The sequence below is a fragment of the Pyrgilauda ruficollis genome, unplaced genomic scaffold (genome assembly GCF_017590135.1).
Source record: "Pyrgilauda ruficollis isolate IOZ18807 unplaced genomic scaffold, ASM1759013v1 scaffold33, whole genome shotgun sequence".
Taxonomy (NCBI): Eukaryota; Metazoa; Chordata; class Aves; order Passeriformes; family Passeridae; genus Pyrgilauda; species Pyrgilauda ruficollis.
This window is the reverse complement of record NW_024524711.1, coordinates 3,627,510-3,655,269: the sequence shown is the minus strand read 5'-3', so window position 1 is coordinate 3,655,269 and position 27,760 is coordinate 3,627,510. Positions and strand designations below refer to the sequence as shown.

Sequence of the window (27,760 nt, the reverse complement as noted above, 5' to 3'; positions counted from 1 at the left end):
ATGGAAGTTCTTTCTAAGTGATCTAGCACAAGTTACTACTTGAAAGCAATAACATCCCTAAGGCTTTTTATTTTCTAAATATAACAGTCAATTTTGGGGTTTTTTTACACAGTATTATGACATAAGTACTATAAAAGCCAGTAAGTGCTTCACACCTGTCATGATCATAATGTCAGTAATGACATTACGCTTTGTTTGGAAGTAATTTTTCTGGTTAGTGAGTTTAAATAGAGTTCCTTTGTTGGAATCTCTGACCCCCCCAAAAATCAAACAAGACTAGAACTGATAATTTACATTGAACCTTTCTAGGAAACAATTTGCATATTATGTATAACTAAGGAGTAGAGATGCTTCAATCTTTATGTCCCGTGCTTAGAGTGGGAATTTGTGTTCAAGGACTTCTGTGCGCAAAACATTTTATCTCAACAAATTAAGCTCCTTATGAAGGCACAGCTGAAGTAGCAAAATTTTTGTTCAATTATTTTTGAATCAACATTACTGATAGATGTACAGAGCCTTGAACCTTTTACCTATAAATAGTGACATGAAAATCCCAGTTCTGCTGCTAACTTATCTTTGGGCTGACAAAATAGGGAGGTTCAGGCACGTAAGAATCAAGATAGGAACACAATCGAAATTGGCATCTCTGCAAAGGTCTTTCAAAAAGGAAGTTTTATGGTATTTTAAATAACTTTAATGTGTACTCTATGCAATTTTATAGTTTATCACACAAATCTACATTACTCATTAATTCATTCTTTTTTCAAGAGCTTGTTTAGAAAACATAAGATTCCTTTGAGCTGCCAAGATACTCAAAATCGAACGCACGCATAATGACAACTGTAATGTAATGAGAAACTCAACATCATTTCAGAATATACTTTATGACATTACAGGTAAGAGTAAGATTTCTCTCAGCATGAGTAAGTCACACCGAAGTTTCGCTATGAGGGGATCGTTCATTATGAACTGACTTCCCAAGAAGTATTTCCCAAGACAGAGAGGTTGTGTACGTAAAGCGCTTTCTTAACGAAACAGAAACAAACACAAAGCTACTTGAAAAAGCATCCTGAACTATTTCACTAGTTGCATTAGGTGTTACCTCAACATGATGTTAATGACACACATCACAAACAAAATATTTCTCCTCTCACAGCTGACAGAGCTGTGACAGGCCAGGCATATTGGCAAATACCGCTAACCTGGAGTTTGCCTGTTCACACTGACGGTACCAGAAGAACTTATGGCCCAAAGGACTAATTTGATTTGGTTTTGCATAGGATGCATGGGTTAGTGTAACCTAAGATAGTATTTGTTGCTGGCTGCTCAGCTGACTGTAGGTCACACTCAGCAGTGGAAATGAAGAATAAAATGTGATTTGAGCTGAAGTGAAAGAACTCAAAGATTGTAACAAACCCTTTCTCACTGCAAGGGAAAACATCTTCACTAAGTTGTTAATAATAATATAACATTTAAAGTTTATACGCTTATCTTCACATGAGCAACTGGAATGTTGCACCAAGGGACAGGGTCCACAAAAAAATCCAATATGGCCACTGATGTGTAGCTGTCTTTTGCCTCAAAATTGTCTTATCTTTTACCACGTCTGTCAGTTGCATGTATACACCTGTTATACCCTTACTTCAAAAGAAGTTGACACAGTGACAGTCATCTGCAAGTATCCAACCCTGAAATGTTCTTCACGGCAGAGAAATCCATATGCTATCAGACCACCCTGTCAAGGCCAAACCACAGTCATTCACAATCACCAAGAGACAGACAGGTAGAGAGGTGTGCCAGCACTATCCACTTACCTTCTTTATTAAGCCTCATAACCTCCCTGCTTTTTCCACCCTCCTTTCCAGTCTCTTCCAGATCTACACCTGCAGAAGAGAAGCAGAGTCAGGAAGCGCCGAGGGCCCTGAGGTGTGCATTTATTGTTTGGCGAGGGGACGAGGAGAGGTGAGGAGGTGAGCAGTGTTTCTATTTGCAACAGCAAAAGCACAATGGTCGGAGCATCTGCCAGGGAGCGGAACCGCCGGGCCCCCCGCGGCAGCACCCTCGGCCCCCCCTCCCCGCCCGCGGCATCCTCCGGCCCCTCCGCGCATCCTCCCCCTCGCCCCCTTCCCCCACCGCGGCGCCGGCCCAGCGCCGCGGGGCAGCGGCACGGCAGGCGCGGCGCGGCGTGCGCCTCCCGCACACATGGCACGGGGGCTCGGCCGAACGTCAGCTGAGCGCCCGGGGGGGCGGCACCTCCCGGCCCCGGCGGGAGGGGAGCGGAGGGGGGGCGGCCCGGCCGGACCCCGGCCCCGCTCCGGGGGGAGCGGCGTGCGGAGCCGGACCGCGGCCGGTCCCTGCCCTTACTGTGCGGGGGGGCGGCGCCGTGCGCGTGCGGGGGGGCGGCCTCCCGCACCCAGGCGGCCCAGGGCTGGCCCAGGAACGCCTCGGGACTGGGCACGGGCCGCTCCAGGGCCGCCATGGCGCCGCGCCTGCTCCTGCCTCCTTGTTGCTTTTCCCGTTTCCTTCGGCGGCGGCGGCGGCGAGCGAGCGAGCGAGACACGGGATTCGAGAACGCCGCACGTCATCCTCGGGACGTTCCGCCGCCCACACGGGGGTAGTGTCAGCCCCTGCTCCCTATCAGATCGGGCTCCCCGCCGCACAGCGCGCATGCCCGCGTCCCCCGCGCCTGCGCCCCGCGCCGCCGGCACCGGGGCCCGGCCCGGCGGAGCGGAGCGGAGCGGGGCCGGGCCGGCGGCCGAGGAGCCCTGCCGGGAAGGCGCAGCCGCCGGCCGTGTGCGCCTCGGGGCTGCGCGCCCCGCGTCTCGCAGCGCCCGCAGTAAGTCCCTGGGACGGGCTCTCGGTAGCTGCGGCACGGCCCCTCCGCGCTCCAGCGCGGCCGCGAACCGGACCCGGAGTGCGGGGCTGGGGCTCCCCCGCTCCCCTGCTTCCTGCTGCGCTCCTGTGGATCACCTATGGCCACAACCACAGCCATTTTGTTGTCCAAACGCTGCCTGATCTGTAGTAGGCTTCGTCTGTTTGCAAATGGGATTTTTCTCGTCTTGGTGTTCTGGGCTACGGTACAGCAGCTCTGAACTCGCAGGTCCGGCTACTCTCAAGCAATACCGAGGTTTTCATCTCGCTCTATATAACCTGTGGGACGTAAATGCTTTTAATTTAAGATAGTGTCATTTTTGCTTATTTCACCATTGAGGTAAGAATAGAAAATATCCGTGAACATTTTTATACTCAATATACCTGCTCTGGATTTGGAGTTTCAGCGTAAGCCTGTTGCTTCAGCTCATACCTCTTAAGCCAAATATAAACGCTGCCAGTGAAGGACTTGGTTTCGTTTAAGCAGCCGCACATATCCCCCACTTAGTGTCTTTCATACAGCTCTGCAGCCCCATTAGGGGTGGTAGTGACAGAACTTAGTGGTTCAACAGAGCTTCTCACAGTGGTGATGTGAGCTTTCCGTGATCCCGTCCTTGTCCTGCATCTTTTCCCAGACCCTCATTCGCTTTTTGCCAGTTCATTGTGAGGCTATACTGAAGCAGAACATGGAATTAATCTGGACTAAAAAAAAAAACAAACCACCAAACAAACGCCAAAAAACCAAACAAAACCAAAACCAAACAAACATAAAACCCACCAAAACATTTCAGGCTGGCTCAAAAGTTGGAGCTGTGGCCAGAGGGGCAGGACAGGAGTTGCTGAAATCAGCACTGCTGCCTGTCGCAAGGTATATGGTGCTGCAGTCTAGAATGGATTTAAATAAATTTCCCACAAATTCATTAAGACTAAGCTCTTTACAATGCTAAAATGGATAAAGATTTGGGGCAAAGGACAGACACTCTTTGCCTTATGTACGCTGTCAACACTCTCCACTTCTTCCAAAAAGTAGCTGGAATATACAAGTGCCTTCCCTAATGCCCAGAGGTGAGCCTAAAAGCATTCATCCTCTATGGCCTAGCCAGGGTGCCTCCAGTCAGGTAAACATTAGCTACAAGAAACTTCAGTAACGTTATCAAAGAAGCAGAAAGCTCACCAAAATACCCTTCAAATAAAACCAGGCAATCACAGCAGGCATGTTAGCAACCATCATGAAGCAGACATAGGATGCATGACCTTTCATAGACTACATGGGGAATTTCCAGAAGCAGGAAGGGTAGTTGTGATGTAATACAAAGCCCTGGCAAGATAAATTTAGGAATATTATATGCAGTTCTATCCACCAGTTTAAATTAATCCTCCTCCCAAAAAAAAAAAAAAAAAAAGTGTGGACAGGGTTATGAGAAAGATCAGAGGAATTAAGATTCTATCATTTGAGGAGAGTTTTACTTAGTCTAACAAAATTCAGCTGGTAGTGAATATGTTTGATGTTTTTAATTATGAGGACACATAATTCCTTCCACATCAATAAGGAAGAAAAAAAGAATAGACATAAGTTGCTTATGTTGAGGTTGAAAACTCTGCCCACTATACTGAAAAACTCTTTGGTCAGGAGTAGCAAGATGGAATTCCTTAGAAGGAATGATAAATGACATGAACTTAATAGTCAACCATGTTTGACACTTGTGTTCAAATTCACTATAAGATAATTGAGCAAATGTCTTGACAGTGGCCAAATAGTCTCAGAGAAGTTAAACTCACAGCTTATACCAGAACACTGGTGTGATTACCTCGGATGTGGATCTGGAGAGAAGAGGCAAAAGAAAGGCACGTGAGCACCCAGGAAATCCCCATCGATGAAATCCAGCGTTAGATTTCAGGGAAGTATGGATGGCCAAGCATCCAGCTAATATTAAACACTACCACAGGATGCACAAGCAGTAAAGCAATTCCTAGCCATACAACGGAGAAAAAAGGGGAGGGGTAAAGTATTTAATACAAGCTGCCTCAAACCAAGCAAAAAAAAAAAAAGAAAAAAAGTGAAGAAACTTTCCAGCTTTAACACATGGCACTGATCTACATGCTGCTTACCATGACACACTACAGGCAGTCTAGGTTCTTAACAGAAACAGACCATATGAAGGAAAATTAGCATTAAATCAAAGATTCAAGATGTACCAATTCCTTCCTAAAAAGAAACAATCTAGCGACTTACAGTTTAAGAGAAAGGTTTCCAAAGCCCTCCCCAAGGAATTTCTCCTCCTTCCTGTATTCAAGAGCAACATTATCATTAAACAAATGGTTCTACAATCAGAATCATAGGATCATTTATGTTGGAAAAGACCTTGAGGATTGAGTCCAACCATGAACCCTAATTCCATTACTGAAACATGTCCCTAAATGACACATCTACACATATGCCCAGCTTTCCTGTGATCAGCATCTTTTGTTTAAAGAGTGTGAGTTCTGCTTTGATTACATCTATGATGCCGCTATGATCTGCACCAAGAAATAACACCATCCCTGAGCAAACCAGCCTTCAGTTTGTCTCCCTTGCCTTGTAGGGTGCAAGTCCTGAAGCTGCAGAAAAGTATCCTCACTTCTGCACCAGGACTTCTCCCCAAGAACACCTCCTATTTCACTCCACATTGGTGTCAAATAAACCAGTGTTGGTTGCATGGAGAGCTGTGATTGTGCTCCAGAGCCTTATAGCAAAATAGGAAGAGAGCTGACATCCTATGAGTTTTCCCATTGTTAGGAATATATATGGTGCTGTCTTGTGAATGTGAACTCGAGCTGCCACTTTACTGTACACAGACCATGCAGATGGTTTCTTCTTCCCTTCTCCTGGCATCCGCTTCCGCAAAATTCATGGAAAGACAAACCTATTTAAGACTTTCATTCCTCTTTCAGATTTGTTTTTATTAACCAATTGGGCCAAATTTTATGGATGGAGAGGGAAAAAAGTGAGGGAAAGTCACAAACATGGTCACAGAAGACTTTATTCCTTAGGAGATTAGTAAAAAAACCTGCACATGAAAGTGCAGATTAAACAGCCTATGTTTTTTTCCCACCTGCTCACCAGTACAGAAATTTAATTCTTCTATGACCTTGAACAAGTCATTCTGCCACAGAAAAATAATTAAGTCAGTCAGGAAAGGTCCTTCTTTCCCTCCCTGGTCCCTGAGGATTCTTTAATTTCAATTGCCAAGCAGGAGCTTCCTTTTTCTATGTGATTTTTCAGAATTCAAGGTAATGCAGCCTTGATTTTGGTTGCAGCTTCTAAATACTAGAGTGATCCAATCACAACATGGTATTAAAAAAGTAAAAGTAAATTATGGCCGTTAATTAATAAATGGCAAAATCCAGATAAAACCTCAACTCTAATATATTTAATCCATATATCATCAGTCTTTTAATAAGATTATCTCCAAATGCAAGCTTTTTGCCAAGTAACCAAAAGATAAAAATCATATGTTCCTATACCTATTTATTATGTTTAAAGATTTGGGCTTTATAAAAGCACAGTAAAAGTTATGACATTAGAAGAGATCCAAAGCTGCATATCAATATTTAGCTTATTTGAAGAACATAACAAACATTTTTATATAATTTTCAGGATGTGAATGTGAAGACATGACTAACTAAAATAGCAATTATCATATGTGGCTATCAGGAACATCATTATGTAGTCACCGTGTACAAATAAATAATGGCATGATTTAACTTCAACTGTTCTGTCACACTGAGAAAATACCATGAGAGTGCTGAGGGTGCATGTGTAGTCACAATAACAACAACAACAAAATCATGTATACCTGGCAATACGTGCACCAGATGGCTTTAAACTGGCTACAAAAGTATAAAAAAACAGCTGTATAAGGCCTCAATATCATTACAAGATTATAAACATCTGATGCTTGTAACAAAGTCATGATTTAAGCAGTTTGGCAGGCAGATTCATAAATACTTCCCAGGATCCTGTTGTGCAATGGATTTACCACAATGGTGGTTTTGTCTTGTATTGCAGAAATTATGACATAGCAGACAGTTTTATGAACCCAGGTATCTACTTTGGTGGAAATGGAGCAGTAAATGAATCACAAGATTTTCTTACAGATAGTCAGTGATGGAGTTTGCATAAGAAAAGCACCAGCAAAGTAGCTGGCTGTTAGTCACAGGGTTGCAGAAATTTTAATCCTTCAGCATTTTGAGAAGTGCAAATCTAGTTTGTATGTTTACTTGTGTGCAAGCTATTTCTATGTGGACTTTTACACTCATGATAATTTTAAACCTTTAGATTATCTATTTGCAGTCTCTCTTTCCACAGTGGATAGATGAAGTTTCTATTTAATGCTACAGCAACACCTCAGGCTACCAGAAAAGTTTGTATTGAGAAGGTACAAAATCCACCAAATGGATAGCCCTGCACTTCTCCATTAAAACTCATTCTGAAACTTTTTTTTTTTTTAATGCAATGTAACATTCTAGTATGCTATGTGATATTTAGAGTAGCTGAATTCATTAAAGAAAGTGGATACTTTAAAAAAAGGCCTATATCTGTGTTTCTGCAAAAAGATGTGTACAGGATGCCCATTAAAACAACTCAGGAGTTAGCAAATGTAGAAGCCACTATGAGCCAGTCTTCGTAGAGCCACTCTGGCCAAAAATGCAGTCCCTGTACTATTTCTGATGTCTTTGTAATTTCAGAAGGTGTCTCCAACACTATGTGAGTACCATCATAGCAGACTTCAGCTGGAAAAATGTATTAAATAGACATTTATAGCAGAAAAATCTATTTTTAATGTCCTCTGAAATAACACAAGAAAAAAAGTCTGATTATGCTTTCGGTTCCATCTTAGCCAAAGAAACTAGCACTTAAAAATGAAACTGAAAAAATGGAGAACAGAAAAAGAAATTCAAAGTGAGATACTCTTGTATCCCAACAAAAACATGTTTCTCAGAAAAGGGTTGCAAATTGCTTCACACAAAACAAAGCAATGCTTGAAATACTACAGCAGCTCTAATCAGATGAAATGGGAAATCTAAAGAGAGGTGCAACACAGGTTTATGAACAGACAATGCACAATTAGGTAACTTTCTACATTGAACTCTGGCAAGTTTAAAGAAGAAATTATACTGAAAATAAGGCTATGAACTAGCAGTGGAAATCAACAGTTACTGCACATTTCAAACCCAAGAGAATTATGCAAGCACTGTGAAAAAAATTGCACATCCTTTTGCTCCAGTGCCTAAACAATTTTTCTCACGTGTTGGTTGTCATCTAAATGCATTAATCTACTAGTGTTCTGTCTTTTTCCAGAGGATAAGTTTTCTTCTCTACTTTATTACCATTGCTGGAGTGTTTCTGATACCAAAGCTGGCAATGGTAACTGTCGGTGCACTGTTGGCCATCTTTGTGCGGTGCAGGCATGTATCCTCACTGAACACGAGGATTTACCAATTGCTTCAGAGAAGCAGCACAGTTTCTTTTTTTTTTCCCTGCAATTGTTTCAGGTTTCAGCCAGGAGCCTCTGAGAATTCCATTTCTGACCCATGTCAGTTGCCAGTATTTTCTCTCTCAAATACTCCCCATGTCCTGACCTCCACCAAACACCTGACCATCCACTCTCAGTGCTATAGTATAACCTGTATGAAACATGGATCTCAAACTCCCTTCTTAAAACACATTACCAGGAGTCCCTGGTCTAACACTTCATCAGCTGCTCCTGTGGCAAGAAACGGAGCATTAGACGAGGTCAGAGGAGTGCATTCACTGAAGAAGAGTGACTAATGCAAATGTTTTGGAAATTGGAAGACATGAATGACAGGTCAAAGAGTACTTGGCAGACTAAAATTCAGTTTGCTTGCATTGACAGGTACTCAGGAAAGATCACAGACAAATTTTTTTAAAACATCATCGCTGCATATTTCGTACTGTTTCTTAAAATTATTAAACATATCTAGCCCTGGTGCAGCAAATCACTTGTATTATAGTTACTAAATATTCATCAGGTTTTTTTGTTGTTTGGTTTGGTTGTTTTTTTTTTTTTTTTAAATTTGAAAGAGTAAAGAGTTTTTTTTAAATAATAGTAACAATAATATTCTCAAAGGCCATATCCAGATTTTAGAGGAAGGCTCTTAACTGTCCAGTTGGGACAGAAAGGAAGAAATTTGTAGGAGTTCCCTGCATTTTTGAAAGACAGAGCAAATTTCTTTAGATTTTGAGATATTAAATCTCTTGGGGTGGAGAAAGTTACCTTGCCTCAGTATGAAGTCTGCTTTTGAATAGCGTGCTGCTTTCCTGTGCTTTCCTCTCCCACAATGCCCATGTGAATAACCAAAACCACAAAACGTGAGTCCCCAAAGATCTTCACACATTTCTCGTGAGGTAGGCATAGAAATATTCTTTCATTAAAAATTAAGTTTGCCCTGATGAATAATGTATATTATAACTTTCCATTCACCAGCCTCGTTTGCATGTGTTGGCAGCACACGACAGCAGCTTCCTGCCTTTCCCTCGTTGCATTGTAGCCAATTTTCTCCTGTTCCTTCTCAACATAGATGCCATATTTGTCCTGTTTGTATTCTTCCTTCTCCCAAATGCTTCCCTTTTCTGAGTTTTGTTCCCACTTTTTGGTCACTTTACCCTAACCTTGTGTGTTTTCATCTCCTGCCAGGTTACTGCACTGAAACCCCAGTTTGGGGCCTGTTTTTCACTCAGCTCATCTCTTGCCACCCTCCAACTTGGGCCCAGCTGCCCCACTAGAGGTGACCATGTCTTTTAATATGCACTGCCTTGATTTTATCTCCTACTTTGGAGGACATGTCTCTCCCAGTCCTGAGTCACCTCTCCTCCTCCCACCAGTGAGCTGCCTCTTCCATCGCAGAGCTGTTTGGAGTTGCCCTCTTTTCCTCTCTAAATATTTCCTCCTGTCTTGGGGCAAGTCCCCTTTCCTTCTCCCCTCCTCTCAGCAGCCAGCTTTCCTCTGCGTCTCCCTGGAAGGCCAGCAGTCCTTCCCAGCCTTCCCTGGGCCCTGGTTGGAACCCCTTGGCCTCAGTGCAAGGATCTGCCTCCCCTGCCATCATTTTCCACACGTGCTGGTGCCCTGTCTGTGCCCCTCTCTCAGCAGCTCACTGATCCCCACGGTAAACAGGGACTCACCTCTGGCAGGGCCAGGCACCATGTGTGAGTGGGCTGAGGGGAAGCACCCACAGGCTGCCAGAAGATTTCAGCCTGGGAGGGATGTCCCTCAGTGTTTGGGAGTCACTCAAGTATCCTTCAGCCTGGCTGTGAAAGTTTGTGGCCAGCCAGAAAAGAGGTTTGAGTGAGAGTCACACTGCTACACCTTTAGTGAGGTCACATTTGGTCCTTGGATCAGTGGAGAGCAGAGAGGGCCCAGCCTACTCACATGGCTCCCCAAATCCTCTCTACTTCTAGAAGCTGGCTCCAATCACACCTTGCTCGAGGTTCTGAAGTGTTTTGACAGTTGTTATGGTATGTCCTACTTCCAGCTCCTACAGGAAGCAGACGTGTTGAAATCACAAAAGAAAGCAAGCCTGTTCATCTTGTATTTCTGGCTGAGGCTGGAAGTGGAGTGCCAGAAATCAATTGTGTCTCATCTATTATAGAGGGAATTCTCTTGTAGCTCTTTGCATTGTTGTGCTAATTTTGCAAGGAGATTTGTCCTAGTAAGATTCCCATTACAACCAGGAAGAGTCAAATGCAGTATCTTCTGATAAGCACTACAAGTTCTGTCCTCAGTCAAAATGGATCTCAAAGGCCTTAGCAGGATTGGGGTGTAGTTAGTGATGTGTTTGACAACTAAATGCACCAAAGTAAAAACTATGTGTGATGTTTAAGCATTGACTTACATGTGTAAACCTCTCATGGGCCACCCTGAGCTTCTGTCATCAGACTTCACCTGATCTTTTACAAAGGCAATGTGGTTGCAGAGACCTGATGTGGATGGACTTGAGTTATGGTCTCACAGATCGAGTGAATTTTTTAATTAAATCCTCCTCTTAATGATAAAAATACATTGCCCTTTGCTATTTTTTGGAAACCTGTGGTTTGATGAGTGTTCCTGAGGCACTGTTTCCTTTAAGGAATCCAAGTATAGGCATACTACTAATGATACTTTGGGTTTAAATGGAGACCATAGCTGGTAAAGACAAAAGTTCAGCCATCATTAAAAATACTCCATGTTACTTATGAAGGGTGCATACTTCTGAAATGCCTATGAGCTAAGACTGCAACTTCGCAGGCTCAGATTAAGAATCTTTGTACATCTATGGCCATCAAACATTTTAACAGGCTAATAAAATCCAGAGGTACAGATCTGTGCATTTAATCAAATCTTGTTTTGTTGATACTCACCATGTGACATCTGGTATATGCAAAAGTTACAAGACTGATGAAAAGTGAACAATAGTGGTTTAGGGAAAAAATTAACTGAAAATCATTACAAAATTAGCGTTTGAGAATCTTGTCATTCAACTTCAGGTACCCATTTGATCCAAGATTAGCTGAACTGGCTGTTGTTTCCCAAATCTTTTAATTGACAGATAAAAAAGTGCTTTTTCTTTAGGATGCAGCAGGCATCTGTAGATTCCCTGTCTGTGTTTAATTCTGCCAAATAATATATAACAATAATAATAGTTGATTTGAAAATATTCAAATCCAAACCATTAACTAAATGAACTCCTCTTCCTCTCTGTATGGAATTGGAATCTTTTTCTGTGTACATTAAATCTGAGCCCTTACAAACTTGCATTCATATTGACATTCAAAGATTCTGTAGTAATCTGATAATACAATGGCCAGTTTTCTGCATTAAGAGTATTGGCACTGCAGCTACTGGTGACTTCAAAATATTACAGTTGTGGCCTGTGGTAACAGGAAAGCTGGCAAAATGAGAATGCTTTATGTAGAGTGGGCTGAAAAAATTTGCAGTAGATTATTTGTCTGAGCGTATATTGACTGTCAGTTCTCTATAAAAAGAGGCACCTACTCTTCTGTTTACAGAAGTGGAGCCCTTTTTCTGTGCCCTCACACATCATCATAATTAGCACAATTAATACAACTCACTGAAATCTATTAGTAGCATAAGCAGTGGCATTTTATTGAATTATGTGTTCATGTCACAGTAGAGTTGGGCACTTCTGAATATTTCTGAAGTTGTTTGTAACCAGTGGAGCAAAACTTATGTCATGCTCTTATAAAAAATACAGTGTTAGAGGTTGTATGGAAACAGTGAGTTTTACTGGTGACAAGACCTAACAACTTGAGTGCCTTGATGAATACAATATATAGAGCAGTACAATAGGAATTGAAATTGAGAGACAAGTCTGCATTGGAGGTGTTAGAATTGGTCTTGTATGGAGAACTTACAGGTGCCTAGAGCCATGAACCTGTGTCTTCTAGATTTGTAAAGGGAGAACTTGAAGGGCATCTCTGGGTTCTGAAAGTGCTCATATGTGGGTGAATTCCTCCATTTATTCAGGGCTTCATAATTTTGCCTATGGAAATTTTTACATCAGATGACAAAACCCCCTCAGTCTGTCTTTGTCAATCTGAATCTTAATGTAGCCAACTGTTCTATTCTGATCTCACACTACATTTGTGCTATCCCAGCTATGGAATTATTGGTCCTAGATTTTGCAAAATTTCCCATACACATTTTCGAAACAACAGCAGATAATTATGAGAATTGGCAGATGCCACAGACATAATTGTTTTCAGTAGCTACAATAGATGTTTTAAAAACATTTCCATATTCAAACCTTTAGTTAGTTCAGGGTTAGTGAAATACAATCCTTCCTATTGTCTGCTGCCCTTGGGACATCCTCTAGGGATAGCAACCTGGAGGACCTCCCTCTTTCTAGCTGCTTTTCCCCTGCCTGTCTCACCCTTTAGGTCACTGCTCCAGGTAATTTCCTGGGCTGCCTCTCTGATCTGCTGCTTCTACAGTTGTCTGGATTTTGCAAAGGCTTCAGAAAAATGATGCCTCAAAATAAGTACTGAATCAAAATGAAACCATGTCTGGAAAGATAGTTGAACTCATCAGCATTTTATTTCAAAAAGTTCTATCAATAAGAAGTTCCATTGGCACCAAAATATTATATGTTAGTATTTAAGGCATGATGATGATGTAACTGTCACTTTCTCTTGTCCTTCTCTCAAACTTGACCTGACCTGGACTGGGATTAAACAGTCAGAAGTGTTGTCACCATAACACGTTTCTCATGCCCAAAGATCACAAGAAGGCTGACCTCAGCACGGAGCAGAAATGGATGGAGTGGCAGAAGGTAAGTGATGGTACACATGTGTTCTCAACCTATGCATTTATACCCATGCCCTGCCTGCAGCACACGTGGCCACACATTAGTGAGATGATAAAGTTTTCCTTTCTTCTGTATTCTTTCTCTTCCCTACTCTGTTTACCTAAGCAGCAGGAGTCATCCTAACAGTTGTTAGTGGGAAAAGATACAGAATGTAATACATCTTCTTGTCCCTCAGGAAAGACATTTGGTAAATTTGGAATGAGCATCTAATTCTCTCCAGGATGCTCTGAATGTAAATTTGTAACAGGAATTTCTCCAAATAATTCTAGTTTAAATGCCGAATTCCAAATATATTTATTTTCTTTGCTTTTATGTTGGCATGTATTGCACACATGCTGGAAGAGATTTCTTTTTTGTGGTTGCTATGGTAAAAAGCAGTCCCCAGTCCTTTTACTTAAAACCCATGAACTGCAATTAACTGTTTAATGTTGTAACAGACAACAGCTCTAGTAACACCTTAACAGCTTTGAGCATGATACTCCCATCATCTCAGCAGATGGTGATTTTTGGCATTCTGTGTTTTCAGTTTTATTCTTCTTCTTTATAGTCCTTGCCATTATGTCTTCTGACAAATGCTTCTGGACTAACTTAATTGCAATTTGATTATACTGAGACAGCCCTCAGATTTCAGATATTTTTGGATTTCTGTTAAAGGTGACCAATATCTGAAAAAGAATTTGTGCATGTATCCCTGTCATCAATTATAAAACCAGATTTTAAAGTATGAATCTGTTTCTTCTCATCTGTGACTGTAAGAATACAGTCTTGAAACATGCTTAGTCTGCATAGGAGCCCTACATCTGAACAGAAAAGGAGAAATAAATGATCTTTTTGTGAAGAAGGAGTAACTCTGAATGTTTGTCAAGAATCTGAATTAAGTGAGAATTACCAATTTCAACTACTTTTACTAGAGGGAGTTGCCCTTCATTATTTCTATAGAGATGGAGACTGAATTCCTCATGAACTTTGCTCCTTGTTTTAAAGATTTATGACTAATGTAAATGCGTTTAAACAGGGAATTTCAATTAAATTTAGAAAAAAATTCAACTTTGTCAAGACATTATCAAAAGCAATATTGCCTTGTTAAGCTGTTTTTCAGCTACTCTTCTTTTTCCTCCCATATAATTATTGTTGTATTCCAGTTTGTAGTTGCAGTTGTATTCCATCTCTAATTTTGTTTTTCGCTTAGAAATAAATTATTTGGATTTAAAATAAGCACTGTTCTTTATGTTGCTCTTCGTGTATTTATCAGGCAGAACAATTCAGATGTTTCAATCTGTAATACAGGGCCAAGTAAAGTTTTTTAAGTACCTTTAGCAGCAGTATTAACATTTATTCTTTTCTAGGAAAAAAAAAAGAAAACCAAACCAAAAAACAAGAGGGGAAAAGGAAAAGAATAGTTTTCCCAGAGTCATAACAAGATAATATTGCAGTTTCAGGTTTTAAAATATGAATGTCTCGTTCACAGCTATTTCCTGGCTGACTCCAGGTTTCTATGATTATTATTTATTCAGGGCTGATAGTGTGCTTGACATTGTGCAAATATAGAAAGAGATATTCATGTGGACTATCTGCCAGGATTTCCTAGTTGCTAGTGGCAGTGTTAGCCTCTTTAAGCAAAAGCTTGAGGCTGTCTTTAAAGCAGAGATGCTTATCCCTCCTGCCAACATGCAGCTCCGTGCATATGACCGTGGGAAACGCTGTTCAAATGCACAAGGCTTTGGAAGGATGGACCCAGTGGAGTTTAATTTAATTAGTACAGGAGCACTGTGTGGTAGCTCTAACTAATCAAACCTTTAAGAGTAGTCATGGTAATTTTAAAAGCTGGAAATCTTTTAGGGAAAGGTGACTGGGAAGAATCAATCCTTCTGATTTGATACTTAAAGAATCTAAGAAAGACTGTTTGCCTGAATACTGCATGGTGTAAAATCCTGTGTCTTCTGTGAAATCCATGAACTATTTTGTAATTTATTTGTGGGACTTACTGATGGCCTGTGTACTTAATTAACCTGGATAGTACTGGTGTCCCTCGAGTTGTTGCTGCTGTTTGCAGACTATCCTTTGCCAGACTGACATCTGCCCCTGGCTTTGTCAGAAACAATGTATTCCAAATTGTAGCACTGAAGGCTTTTGTCCAAGACTAATTTCTTCGGTTAGGGACATTAGGGCCAGGGGAAAAAAAAAAAAAAAAAAAAAAAAAAAAAGAAAAAAAAAAAGTGAAAAATCTTCATCTAAGTGGGAGGAATGTTTTCCTTTTGGTTCAAAATCTATCTTTGGAATTCCTTTCCAAAGGAGTTACTGAAAAATGATTCTAAGGCTCTTTAGTAACACTTCCTTGACTTCATCTATGAAAGAGTAAAAGTGCTGTCTGCTCTTTCATAGATGAACAATATTTTTGTCATGATCACTCATAAAAACAGTAAAACACCCAAAATCCCACCAATAAAACCAACTTGCAGTGAATGAAAAGGTGGAATGCAAATACTTTGTTTTCCCCCTGGCTAGGATACGCCTTTCATGATCTGATTCTTTCTCTTACCCCAGCAGAATGAATGGATGATGGCAGTAAGCTTATCTCTTTGTCTGAGGTGGTGATACCACCCAAGGTAACACTGAAAGGCCTTCTTAAAGCATCACAAATCATGTATAAGAGGCAGTATCAAAAAGCTCCACATCCAGAAATGAGCACCTCTGCCACATATCATACAGAAGCAGCCAAACCAAAAAGATTTGTAGAAAAATAAACAAATCTCTGAGAAGCTTGAAAGCTGTAGTGAAATGTCTTGAGGTCAATTCAGAACTGCAAAGAAAGTTAAAAATGGATATATAAAATCTGATATATAAATTACAATTCCTGTATTAGTCATAGTTGTTATACCCCATATTTTGTTTGGAAAAGGAAAGACAGTGCTCAAATTTCCTTGCCTCTCCACCCACCTCCTTCAAAGTCTTCTCTTTAGCTTTCAAGCAATTTATTTACAGTGAGCAAAATGTCTGGTTTGCACTCACAGGAAAAGTTTTAATTAATTCTCATTTTATAAATCCTCCACAATATTTATTCAAAAGATTGGCAAATGCCAGGAAGTTCACCCATCCCTGAAAAAATAAGTTTTGTAAACAAATCTGGCAACAAATTTATTTTAACAGCAGCAATCCTGCTAATCTGTCAAGATGTTGTTTGTTTCTGACACTTGATTAAATTCTTTATCCTTAAGAATAGAAAATAATTTGCTACAAACAAACAATTTTGCTGGGACATGGTGACTGTCCCTCTGCTATTTCACAGAGAATTTAATTCAACAGAAAAAAGCTAACAGTATAATGTTTAGCACTTAAAAAAAAAAAAAAAAAAAAAAAAGCAGAAACAAGGCTAAATTTCTGTAGTCACAAACAACAACAATATTTGGGGCTTCAGGGCCCTTAAAACCCCATTTTTGGTGTATCCCACAAACTGGACCAGCATTACTGCACATCTGTGAATATAATCAAAGGGCGTGTTTCAGGAATTTTTTTGCTCAGACCCCAATTTCCTGGCCATTTTTTCCTGTACATATCGTCCACTTGCTCAGTTCTTATCCAGCCTCAATTCATGGATCCAGTTCCCTGTGCATCCACACCAGCACTTGTGTAGGTGCATTAGCCTGAGACAGCCCAGGTTAATGTGACACAACTGAGTGGACAGTGCAGCTTAGTCTGGTTTTATCAAGAAAAATGTCCATGCCCAGAAAAGTATTTTATGCAAGGAAACAGTCTCAGATGTTGCAAATATCAGCAAGGTAAAAAAGGCAAGCCCTGCCACTTGCCATTAATGCTGATCGAAACAAAAGATCCATAGGTGCTGATGTTCAGGTTAAATGGACATCACCCTTCTCTGCATTAAGACTTCATCCAACTGGACTGCTGGGTGTGTGGACATTTTGGGGTGTTCACCTCTTGACTCTTAAAGGGATTTGGCATATCATCCCACTGCTGCTCCTTTCCTGCCACTTCCCCAGCTCCTTCAAACTTTGAAAGACTGATCCAGATCCCAGTGAAGTCAATAAGAGCTTTGTCTCTGTGCTGGATCCAGCAGTAGTCAGCCTCTTAAATACAGCAAGTAAGATATAGATGATGTTAGTAATCCTTTCCTGCCTGCCTAGAACACCCAAACTGTCTGAGTCAGGCAAAAGCCTGAGGAAATCATTTGGGTTTGGGTTGCATCTGAAAGGTCAGTCTGTGTCCCTGTAGACTAAGAGGTATGGGGGAGTTCCAGAATTTACTGCCAGTTTCTTGCTATTTATTTCTGGAAGCTGTTAGCTTACATTTTTTTAGCCAAACTTAGTTATGGGGAACTGAGAGGATAAGAGTGAGGGCTTTGGAAAGTCACATTTCTAGGTGCTTTAAAATGTGTTTGTAAATCTACAACCCTTGCTTTTCAGGTTCCTTTTTAGATGGAATTTTAATTCACATTATGGACACTCAGGAGAGTGCACATATTCTATTTCTTTTCTAATACCACATTTAAGGACTTTGCCAAATGAGCAAAAGCAAAGAAAATAACCCTAAAAATCCTGGCAGAGTTTGACATCAGTAACTATATACGGTACTATTATTGTGAGACATTTCATTATCTAAACAATTCCTCATTCAGAGTAACTTCAGATACACTTTTTTTGCAGTGTATTTAAAATCAGTGTAGAAAAGGAAAGGATGTATATTTGATGTAGGGATTTATATCTGCTGATGTGAAATAATGGATTTTAAAATATAAGCATATATACTTATATATATAAAATTAACTTAGCAGCTTCTTACTTAATTGGCACTCATGCTATTTAAAAGAAAAGGAGTGGTGTGTGTCTAAAACTTTCTCAGGTTGAAAAACAATATTCTTTTATATTATTGACTCTGATTCTTTGTGATTTAATCCTTTCCTTTACATGGCTAGGGGGCAGAAATAGTGGGAAAGTCGCAGTCACAAGCAATAACATGGCAATTAACTCAGAGGCACTGGTGGGACATTTAAGTAATTTTAAGTCAACATTTATAAACATGATGTTGCTGGCTTGAAAATCTGGACATTATTTGCAGATTTGGAAGATTTGATTACTTCACTGATTTTGATTTTCAAATCGCTTTTGAAAATCAACCACTGGTTTGAATCTGCTCCAGATGGGCAATGGCTGAAAATTGTTATAATCTGGCATGTATTTGGTAGCATAGATAAGCGAGTTGATGGCCTCATTAAAAGTATCTCAAGCATATGTGCTGATTAAAAACCCCCTCATCTCAGGGCCAGCAGGGTTTTTGCTGAAGGGAACTGAACTGCTCTGTCCCCCCAAAGGGCCCTTTCTGGCATGGCAGCAGGAGGAAGTTCATAAAGCTGCTGCACCCAGGGGTGAATGGGAGATGTGCCATGGCCCCGTGCGCCTGCCCAGCAGCGAGCGCCCTGGTACAGGCCAGCAGGAGCTTCTGTGGGAGCACGTGTCCTCACAACCTCCATGAGAATCACACAATGGAGATCATGGGCTTTAGAAGTCTAAAGGTGGTATTTATTTTTCCACCAACAGATCCGCAAAATTATTGCCTATCTGGTTAAAAAATGGTCCAGAGAGACAGGCACTGAAGGTTCAAAGGCTCCAAACATCAGAACCAGACATCCCAAACTCCCCTTGTTGTCTCTGCAGAGAAACAGATGTTTCAAAAGTACATCACTTCCCATCCTAAATGCAACTGCTGAAGCTGGTCACACCAGTTGTGCCCTAGTAGTGCCTCTTTGTTTCCAAAACAAGTCTAAGGTGGCCATAGAACAATGACATATACAGGTCTGTGTTTTAGTAAATTTAAGACAGGCAAGAAAAATCCCATTCTCAACAGCATCCCATAATTCTGGCAGCTACTTGCTAAACTGCTATGAGAATATTTTGCACTTTTTCACAACCTCAAAACAACTAAACAGGGTCTTTCCTCCAAAGTGTTGTGACTCAGCTCCCACAACACAGTCATTTTTTAAAAGGAGAAAATGTACCTTTTCTAATAGCAAGCCTGGCAAAGACAGTGACCAAAATTATGTCCCTGGCACATAATATCCCTGGGTTTTAGGATGCTTTGTAACTGTTGCCTGCATTAAATTAAAACTGTTGCCTGAATTAAATGGCTCTTTTCTGTTTAGACACCTGGATTTCTGCGTGGCACTAGATGGCAATATTCCCTCAGCTCCTGCAATGGTCAGGGGAGCCATACACAGCAAAGGGACACATCCTGACCTTGTTTCCTTGTTGTCACCCATGTAGCTCATATTATAACAGCCAGGTTTTATGTGACTAAACTCAGTTTGGGCTTCAGGGCTTTTAAAAATCTCTGTGTGTTCATCCACCTACCTTTACAGCTTCATAGTTCTCTGTCGAAACATTTATTGGACACTAGGTTTACTGTGTGGGATCTTCTGCTTCATTAAGAAAGCTCTTATGGTCTCAGGCTGTTCCATGATGTTGATGCTCAAATCCACAGGCAAGAAATATATACATCTGGAATATTGCACTGGTTTTCTGCTGCCTTTTGTGTATTAATGTGGTGGCAGATTCAGTCATGTCATTACTCAGATATAATGTTGCCTCATGTCAGTTGTAAGTGGATTATTTTTCCACTCATGTTTGTTCTCATATAAAATCAGCATAATCTAAACTCAGCAACTGTAAAAAAGTAATTCTGTCTGTACCCAGATGAATTTAACCCTTTCCCTTTGTGATATTTCTAAAGGTTTCCTCTAGTCAGCAGAGAACAACAAGGAAAAGGGCCAGCAATTGTCTATCTGAATATTGTCCATCTCCTTTGAGTGATGAGGATTTATTTTGCATTTGTACCACTTTATCAAGGTCCAGGTCTACTGAAATTGTTCCTTTCAAAACCAGGCTTGTCACTGATTTTTGTGAGACCACAATCATTATAATGATTTTCCAATAATTAAGTACTCTAAAACAAAAGTAGAGAGTGAAATGTCCCTCCTTACATACCACACCCCTCTTCTGGTCCCTGGAGAGCCACAGAGCTGAAGATCTCAAAGTTCTTGAAACTGTAAACAAACAAAATGTCACACTGTTAGGAAGTAGTGAATTATTCTCACTCCTCTTGTTCAAAGGATGGAGGTGTGAAAACCCATCTAACTCCATGTGAAACTCCCTCACCTGACCCCTCACCCTGTGCCCAGCACTGCCCTTTTCTTTTAGTTGCACACTTTTCTGTGGGTTGTTTTTTCAAAGTCAATAGAAAATAATTAATGTGTGCTAAAATGCAAGGTTGCTTTTGCAAAAATAATCAAATGTCTTTTGCTGATAAAACAGGGAATGTTTTTCATGTTTTGTGATGCAAAGGCCTGTTTAAGTAATTCTTGATGATATAATAAAATACTTGACTAAATGTAGTGCATCACACTGTGTACATAGAAACCCTAGTGTTTGTGTACCCATATTTTCCCAGAGCATTCTTTCTTGTTGCTCTTGCATCTTTTGCTATTCACACCCTGGTTTATGTATTTACCAAACAGCTCAGGTGGCCAAGGAATTACAATAACAAACGTGTAATATGCAGTAAATGCTGTATCATGAGGTACAAAGTATTGCTGCATGGGTTCAGGCACTCATCCAATAACCAGTAAGTGCAGAAAGAAGACTTCATTGGCCTCAACACATTTTTCACTGTATCTTTAATGGCACTAGAACTTGACTTGGAAGATATGATTAAAATTCAAGTGTTAAACATATTTGGTCTGGTCAAGCGACACAATTTCTTGCAGGCACCAAATGTTCTATGCCACAACACATTATTCATCTCAAATCACAAAACACAGAATACTTGCTGGTAACATCTACTTTTGCTTGGGTGAATGAATATTAAAACTTGTTATCACTGACTTCCATGTTTTGTTAAGGCAGAAGAAAATATAATATTTTTAAGCAGCACAAGAACTTCATAAAGAGAAAAATATTTAGCATGTGTTTTTTGCAGTCATGGTGTCTTACAGTTGTCATGATTGAGCTTGGGAGTTGGACTAAGACCTCTGTCTTTTCTGGAGTTTCTGTGTGACTTTGCTGTTGTCACTTGATCTTTACATTTGGAGCATTCAGGTACCTCTGGAGCTTTCTTGAATTCATGTCCTTGTAATCATCTGTCTGTCTCAGATCACACTTGTCTAGATGAAGCAGAGAGAATGGGAAGATCAGAACAATCTCTGCTAACTTAATGCCTTTCATATTTCCAGTGGTCCTAAAATAAGTGCTCAAATTCTTTGTTGCAAATGACAGACTCTCAGGATTCCTTCTTCTCTGGCAAATGCTTTCATCTCTTGAGTGTATAACTGCTGGAGTATGAGGGGACTTGTTTTCAGCACAGACCAGTGCATTCTATCATACTCCCACCTGTTGATCTTTTCCTTGGAGCCTGGATTCTTTAATCTCTTGAAAGATGTTGCATCTTCCTCATATTCTCCACTTTACCTCATTATCCAGATGACATTTTTTTCAGAAGTGCATTTTATTTTGCTCCAAAGCACCCAAATAAAGTTGCAAATCATCTTGAAAACCAGCGAATTTCAATTTTTTTTTTGTCCGCTTCATTTGTCCAAAATTAATCTTCCCTCTATTTTGCCTGAAAACTCCCTAGTTGTATTCTTGCTTGTGCTGCCTTGACCTCTCTTCATCTAGTTGCTTTATATTCCCAGGAAGCTCATTCCTGACCTCCTTGCAGTGTAAGTGCTGCTGTTGCTAGACTTGCCAGAGAATTTCTGCCTTGCTCACCTTTTCCTAATTCACCTGTTCCTAACCAGCTTGTATGCTTTTCTCTACTTGTTTTTCTAGGCTCTCTTTTAATTCTGGCTACCCTTTCACTTCATGCCTCACAATCTGACAGGTTGTACAGAGAACCACAGAAATCCACTTGGAGGAATATAAGAAATGAGGGATCTAAGGAAAGTAATGAGACCTACTGGAAGGGACTCAAGGAAGAAGAAGGAGCCAGAGCCCTTTCTGCTCACCCTCACTCCACCCATGTGAGCTGCTCTCCACACTCCCCTTCCTGCATGCTTGCTTGGCTCTCCCCTCATCTCCGTGGTCACCTTTACAGTCTCCTCACAACATCCTTGAACCATGAGGCTTAACAGGAACTACTTAAAGCCCCAGAGGGAAAGCAGAAATTAACTACTCTATGGGTATTCACTTAGTACCTGAAACAATTACCCATTGCATTCCCAGGTGAAGCTGGGCTCAGGATAACATTTCAAGCATGTGTACATTCCTGATGCCTTTTCCATACATGTCTCCTGTATCTCTCTATAGTGTCTGTATCATAAATTTATGGACTTTGAATCCTCACTGAAAGTAGATCTGTGTACATTGTCAGAAAGAGGACCAAAACAAAGAAGAAAAATATATTTATAGGAACAAAAAACACCTCAAGCCATACCAAAAACAAATCCCCCTCCTCCCCACCAAACCCCAGCCTAAGAAGAAAAGAAAGAAAATAAAGGATAAAATTGTGACCTCTGAGTTCTGGAGAAGTCTTGTCTATCCAGAGCATAGGATGGAATCAGTCCTATCCCTTGTTAAATGAGGAAAATTTAGAAATATATCTGAAAGATTTTGAAACTTGTCCCAGATGTCTCTATAGTTTTTTCAAGACTTAAAGAAACAGCCTTATAATGGGATATGTTACACATTACAACTAAAAGGAGGGAATAAAACTAGCGGCAGTTTATAAGTGTCCTGGTAATTAGTAGAAGATCACTGTACAAGACATCACATTGTACAAGCCTGATTCATGCTGTGCACACAGACCCCATCTTTGTGAGGTGTCCAGTCACACCAAAAGCTTCTTTGTGAACTCAGGAAATGCATATGAAGGGATGGGCAATGATCTGGTAGGTGAAGGGACAGGTTAGAATTTTTTGACAAAATAAATATATTTACATTATTATCAGCATAACTAGGTCATATGAGAATGAGATTTTCCATGCACTTTTTTTATTAATGTGAAGTCTAGGCACACATTTCCTGGGACAAAGGAAGATCAGCTTCCTTGGTACTACAAGTTGTGCTCCCAAATGGTACTGTGTGGCCACATCCACTTTAAATAGTTACAAGGTCTTAGAAGCACTTTAAAATAGATGCAGATTAGCCATAAAGTTTCTCATGATTCCTCAAATCAGTATGTGACATGTAAGTACGGTTCAGTTCCAATCAGTGGGCTTTACTGATGCATCTTTTCCAGGTCCATTGTGTCAGCAGAATTCTCTGGGCCACATAGGTACCACAGCCTGAGGTGTGAATGCAGCAGGCACAGGCAGTGCCTGCCCTGGTGTTAAACTGGCTGCTTGTGTTCAGCAGGTTCAGTTAACATGCTCATGCTACACCAAACACAGAAGCAAGGGACAGAACTTTCTGAGCTACTGTCAGCTTTCAGAGAGACAACCACAGAGGTTAAACCACATCTAGAGATGCCAGCTTAGGTCACAAATCAGTCAGGTTTCTCCACAGCTGTGTTAAATCTGAATCTCAAAATTCTGCTTCTTAGCAGAGCTGCTAAGTTTGTGCAGAGGTGTTGAGAATCAACTAGATGAATCCCTGAGCAACCTGATTTAATTAAGCCTGCTTTGAGCAGGATATTTGCCTAGGTGACCTCCAGAGGTTCCTTGCAGGCTAAATTATTCTATGAGTCAATTCTAATGCACCTATATTGCACCCAGTTCCAGTATTCGTGTCACTTCTCTCCTATGTTCCATGAAATAACACTAGAACTGTCCTTAGTTTAAAAAAAAAAAAGTTGGTTGTATTGTGGGCTAGCAAGTTAAATGCCTAGTCTAAGGGAACCAGTGCACTTCTGTGGGGGCCCATGGTGTTCCTGAGACAGCTACAGCAAAGCTGCATCATGTACAAACTTCATCATGTACACATGCCTCACCTCCAAGTATATGGTATGTGTGTTCTGAGTGATTCTCTGGTAGTCAGAGAAATAAGAAAACTTCAGGTTCTTGTTTTGGGTAAAAAACCACGAGTATTTGATTCTGGTGAGTGAAGAGAGCACCTCATTGCCAGTGTGGTGAAAGCAGCATGGTATTTCCAGATTTAAAACATACTAGATTCTCTTCATAATGCTCCATTGAATAAGATGATTATAGTGAAAGGACAATTAATGACTGTTTTCCCAAGTACAGACCAGGGCTGTGAGTGAAGTGTCAGCAAGGAGCAGTTCCCTGACAAGCAAACAAGCTGACAGTGTTTGGAAACTCCCTTAGAGACACGGGTCCTTTGTTTCATTTCTTACTGCACAACATGAAAAAGAGGAAGAATTTAGGTGGAGCTGGTGTAAACTGGGGAAAACATACTGTGATCTTCTTTCAGTTTGCATCCTGGGAACATGAAGGACAGGGTCATAAAGATAATGAAGAGCATGCTCCTTTTCCTAATTTTGCTGGGAGTAGTGTCTGGTAAGAACATGATTTCATTATGCTGCTAAAATTAGAACACTGTTGGCTGTTATACTTTCTCTAGGGAACTTTATAATACATATTTAGGGATCAGACACAGATGGGAAAAATCAAGTAACAATTATTTTCCTACTGAAATAGATTGGGCTCTGTGGTTACAGCAGTATAATGAAGAGAAGATGACTCTTTGCTAAAACTCTTTTTTGGCTGAGGCACTTCATTTCTAATAGCCACTGCTCAGTGTGACAGCACTGGAGTGGGAAAGGAGGTCAGCTCTCCAAGAAACAATAACTAGTAGTTACACTCCAATATCCTCCTTTTAGATATTGATAACATTTCTCTTTGATAAAGTAAAATAATCAACCAAATAGGGCCAAACAGAAAGAAAGTTGTGGACAATATTTGTAGTATAACATAACTAACTTTGATCAGTGTAAATACATGGGAGATTTGCCAAGATGAGTATTTGTACATTAGCAACTTAGTAGATCTTCAAACTGTCTGCGTGGCACACGAAGCACTGGTGTCGCTGTGAGCTACCTGCTCAGGTAGGGTCATTTTGCTCTCAAGGAACTGTAGGAGTTCTGCCATCCCTCAGGAACCTGGCAGTATTCAGTGGTTTTCCTGATGTTCCCAAAACTGTGATTAGGACACTGGCTGCCACTTTCAGCTTTGTTTGAAAAATAGCATTTTTCTGACCTGCATGGTTGTGGATAGAGAAAATCTTGAAGGTGTTACTCAAGCACACTCTAAAGACTGGCGCATCACAGATAAATAAGTCTTAAATATACATAAACTTCTCCAAAATAATCTCATTATTGCTTTGTCTTGGATTCATCATTTGTCAAAGATTGTCATTGATAATTCTGATAAATAATGTGTTAAATTGCTTCAGAAATATTTTGTTCTGCACAGTAAAGAGGTAAGCAAGGATTTGTGAATATGGAAGGAGAGTTTTTGTAAAATTTGTTGGAAAAAGAAGAAGCCATTCATATGCAGCACCTAAAATTTCAGTTAAAATAAAGAGCAAGAAGTTAGAACTTTTGATTTAGAAAGACAAGTTCTGAATAAACAGCCAATGCAATCTTTGGACATAATACAAAAATAGCAACTCCTTTCTACATTTCCAAATACTGTAAATTATTCCATTTTTTTATAAATGGTTTCCATTAATGAACTGTGGCTTGATGAGTGAGCTGAATTCATCAAGTGCTGTCCACAGGAGATTACATTTGAAGTTCAGCTCCACTTATTGAACTGTATTTCCAGAAGCCCCTCTCAGCCCAGCCTCATTTGCAGGGGTGATTTTTTGTTGATGATGTTTTCCAGAATTTGTAATAACAATAATAAAAATTAGTCTTTCACTGTATCTTGCTCCTGCTGACAAAAATCAGTAACAGCTCAGCTGAACTCAGACCTGTTCAGATTCACTCTTTCAGGCAGTTCCCACCTCACAGTGTCCCACATCCCACCCTGCACCTGTAGAGTATCTCCCATGTAATTTTTTCCATAAATGCCAGAGTAATCCCAGCTGGATCAGTGACCCATGGACCTGCTGTATCTGCAGTGTGAGAGCATGAGAATCTCCATGCAGCTGTGGGGGGGCCCTTGGGCAGCTCTAATGGTCTCAGACTAGTTCCTCTAGCAGCTTTTCACCTTGCACTATGCAGCAAAAAAAAAAAAAAAAAAAAAAAAGACTTCATGGGGCTTTTGCTACAGTAATTGCTGGTGTATGGAGAGCCTGTCCAGACCCTTGAGTGGGCACTATCTGTCTCCCTCTTGGCACAGACTGTGCAGAAAGTTTGGCTGAATGCAGCCAGCTTTCTTGGAGAGTGTTTTGGATGAGTCAGTGAAGCATCCATCCCCAAGCAACAGTCAGCCCTGCCACAGTCCGGTGTTGAGGTACATTGTTGGCTCAGGGATGTGAGATTACTGAAGTGTTGTTTCAGGGCATCAAAAGCAGTCCTGATTAAAGTTTTCTAGACACTCTTCATAAGATGAAGCACAACAGGCCTTTGTCAAAAATACCAAAAGTCTAGAAGCTAAATGACAGAGAAAGCAAAAAGTTTTGTTGGGGAGTCCAGAGGTCTGGACAAACAAGGAGCTTGTGCAAATCTGTTGGATGCCTCACCAGCATGTGCAGCTCCCATGCAGGTTTGAACCATGGTGCTTTTGTGGGCCTGCATCTTCTCCAAAGACTCCAGGTTGCTCCTCCTTGCTCAAATCAGGAGACATGACAGTACCACCCATGAAATTATTATGAACTCACACTACTCAAGAGCCAGGCTTGCACACAGCTACCATAGAAAGAATTAGAAGAGGGAAAATGGAGGAAATAGGTGCTGCAGATAGTGTAGGCTGCAAAAACCCATTGTTTCTTTAGTATCTGGGTCTGTGTGATTCAAGGTACTTCTTGATGTAACAGTGAACAGAGGCACTAATTAGTGGGCAAAATGAAAATAGAAACATTTAGGGCTTCTTTGCTTCTGTATAAAGATATATATGAAGGCAAATGATGCAGTAAAATAATACTTTAACAATGACCACTCTAGATGACAACACTATAGGACTGAATTACAGAAAAGATGGATTCTTTTGCCATTAACACTGGATTTCCTATTGCATGACCCCCTTTCATAGGTAAAAAGAAAGTCAGGGCATTTTGTGTTCCTTAATGGCAGCTCTTGACAAAAGCTGTGTACTTGTTAGCTAAAGTAATTTTATGTTCATTTTCATCTGCAGGAAAGAGATCCCAGTTGCTTAAGGGCTTACCTGCAACAAGCACTGTTGAAGAAAACTCAGCAGCTGGTGTTTCAGTCTATAACTTTAATGTGACTGTTTCTCCACTGGCTTCTGAAGGTGTTGCAATTCTTCCTACCATAGTAAATTCAAATCCGCTCACAGAAGCTTTTGACATTAAATCAAAAGGAGGTCTTGAATTCAGGGTGAGTTTTAAGTTTAACTTGAGTAATTTTCACTTGTAGGCTGATGTTTCCTTGGATTACTGAGCACTGACAGTACACAATGTCTCATCTTTTAATCAGAAAAGAATTTTAAATGCAGACTGTG

The 27,760-nt window shown here is 40.6% G+C and overlaps 2 protein-coding genes across 4 annotated transcripts in view; one reads left to right on the top strand and one right to left on the bottom strand.

The window, feature by feature from the left end:
- ATXN7L1 (ataxin 7 like 1) overlaps window positions 1–2,674 on the bottom strand; it is a 110,568-nt gene extending 107,894 nt beyond the window's left edge. For all 3 annotated transcript variants that reach the window (XM_041474619.1, XM_041474618.1, XM_041474620.1), the window contains exons 1-2: window positions 2,365–2,674; window positions 1,815–1,883 (exon numbers count right to left, since the gene is read on the bottom strand). In XM_041474619.1, the coding sequence (XP_041330553.1) occupies window positions 1,815–1,883; window positions 2,365–2,479 (184 nt within the window). In that variant the 5' untranslated portion in view covers window positions 2,480–2,674. The remainder of the gene's footprint in view (window positions 1–1,814; window positions 1,884–2,364) is intronic.
- Window positions 2,675–2,701: 27 nt separating this feature from the next.
- CDHR3 (cadherin related family member 3) overlaps window positions 2,702–27,760 on the top strand; it is a 56,201-nt gene continuing 31,142 nt past the window's right edge. Inside the window, exons 1-3 of the mRNA XM_041474585.1 lie at window positions 2,702–2,836; window positions 13,107–13,200; window positions 27,434–27,636. Of these exons, the coding sequence (XP_041330519.1) occupies window positions 13,182–13,200; window positions 27,434–27,636 (222 nt within the window). The 5' untranslated portion in view covers window positions 2,702–2,836; window positions 13,107–13,181. The remainder of the gene's footprint in view (window positions 2,837–13,106; window positions 13,201–27,433; window positions 27,637–27,760) is intronic.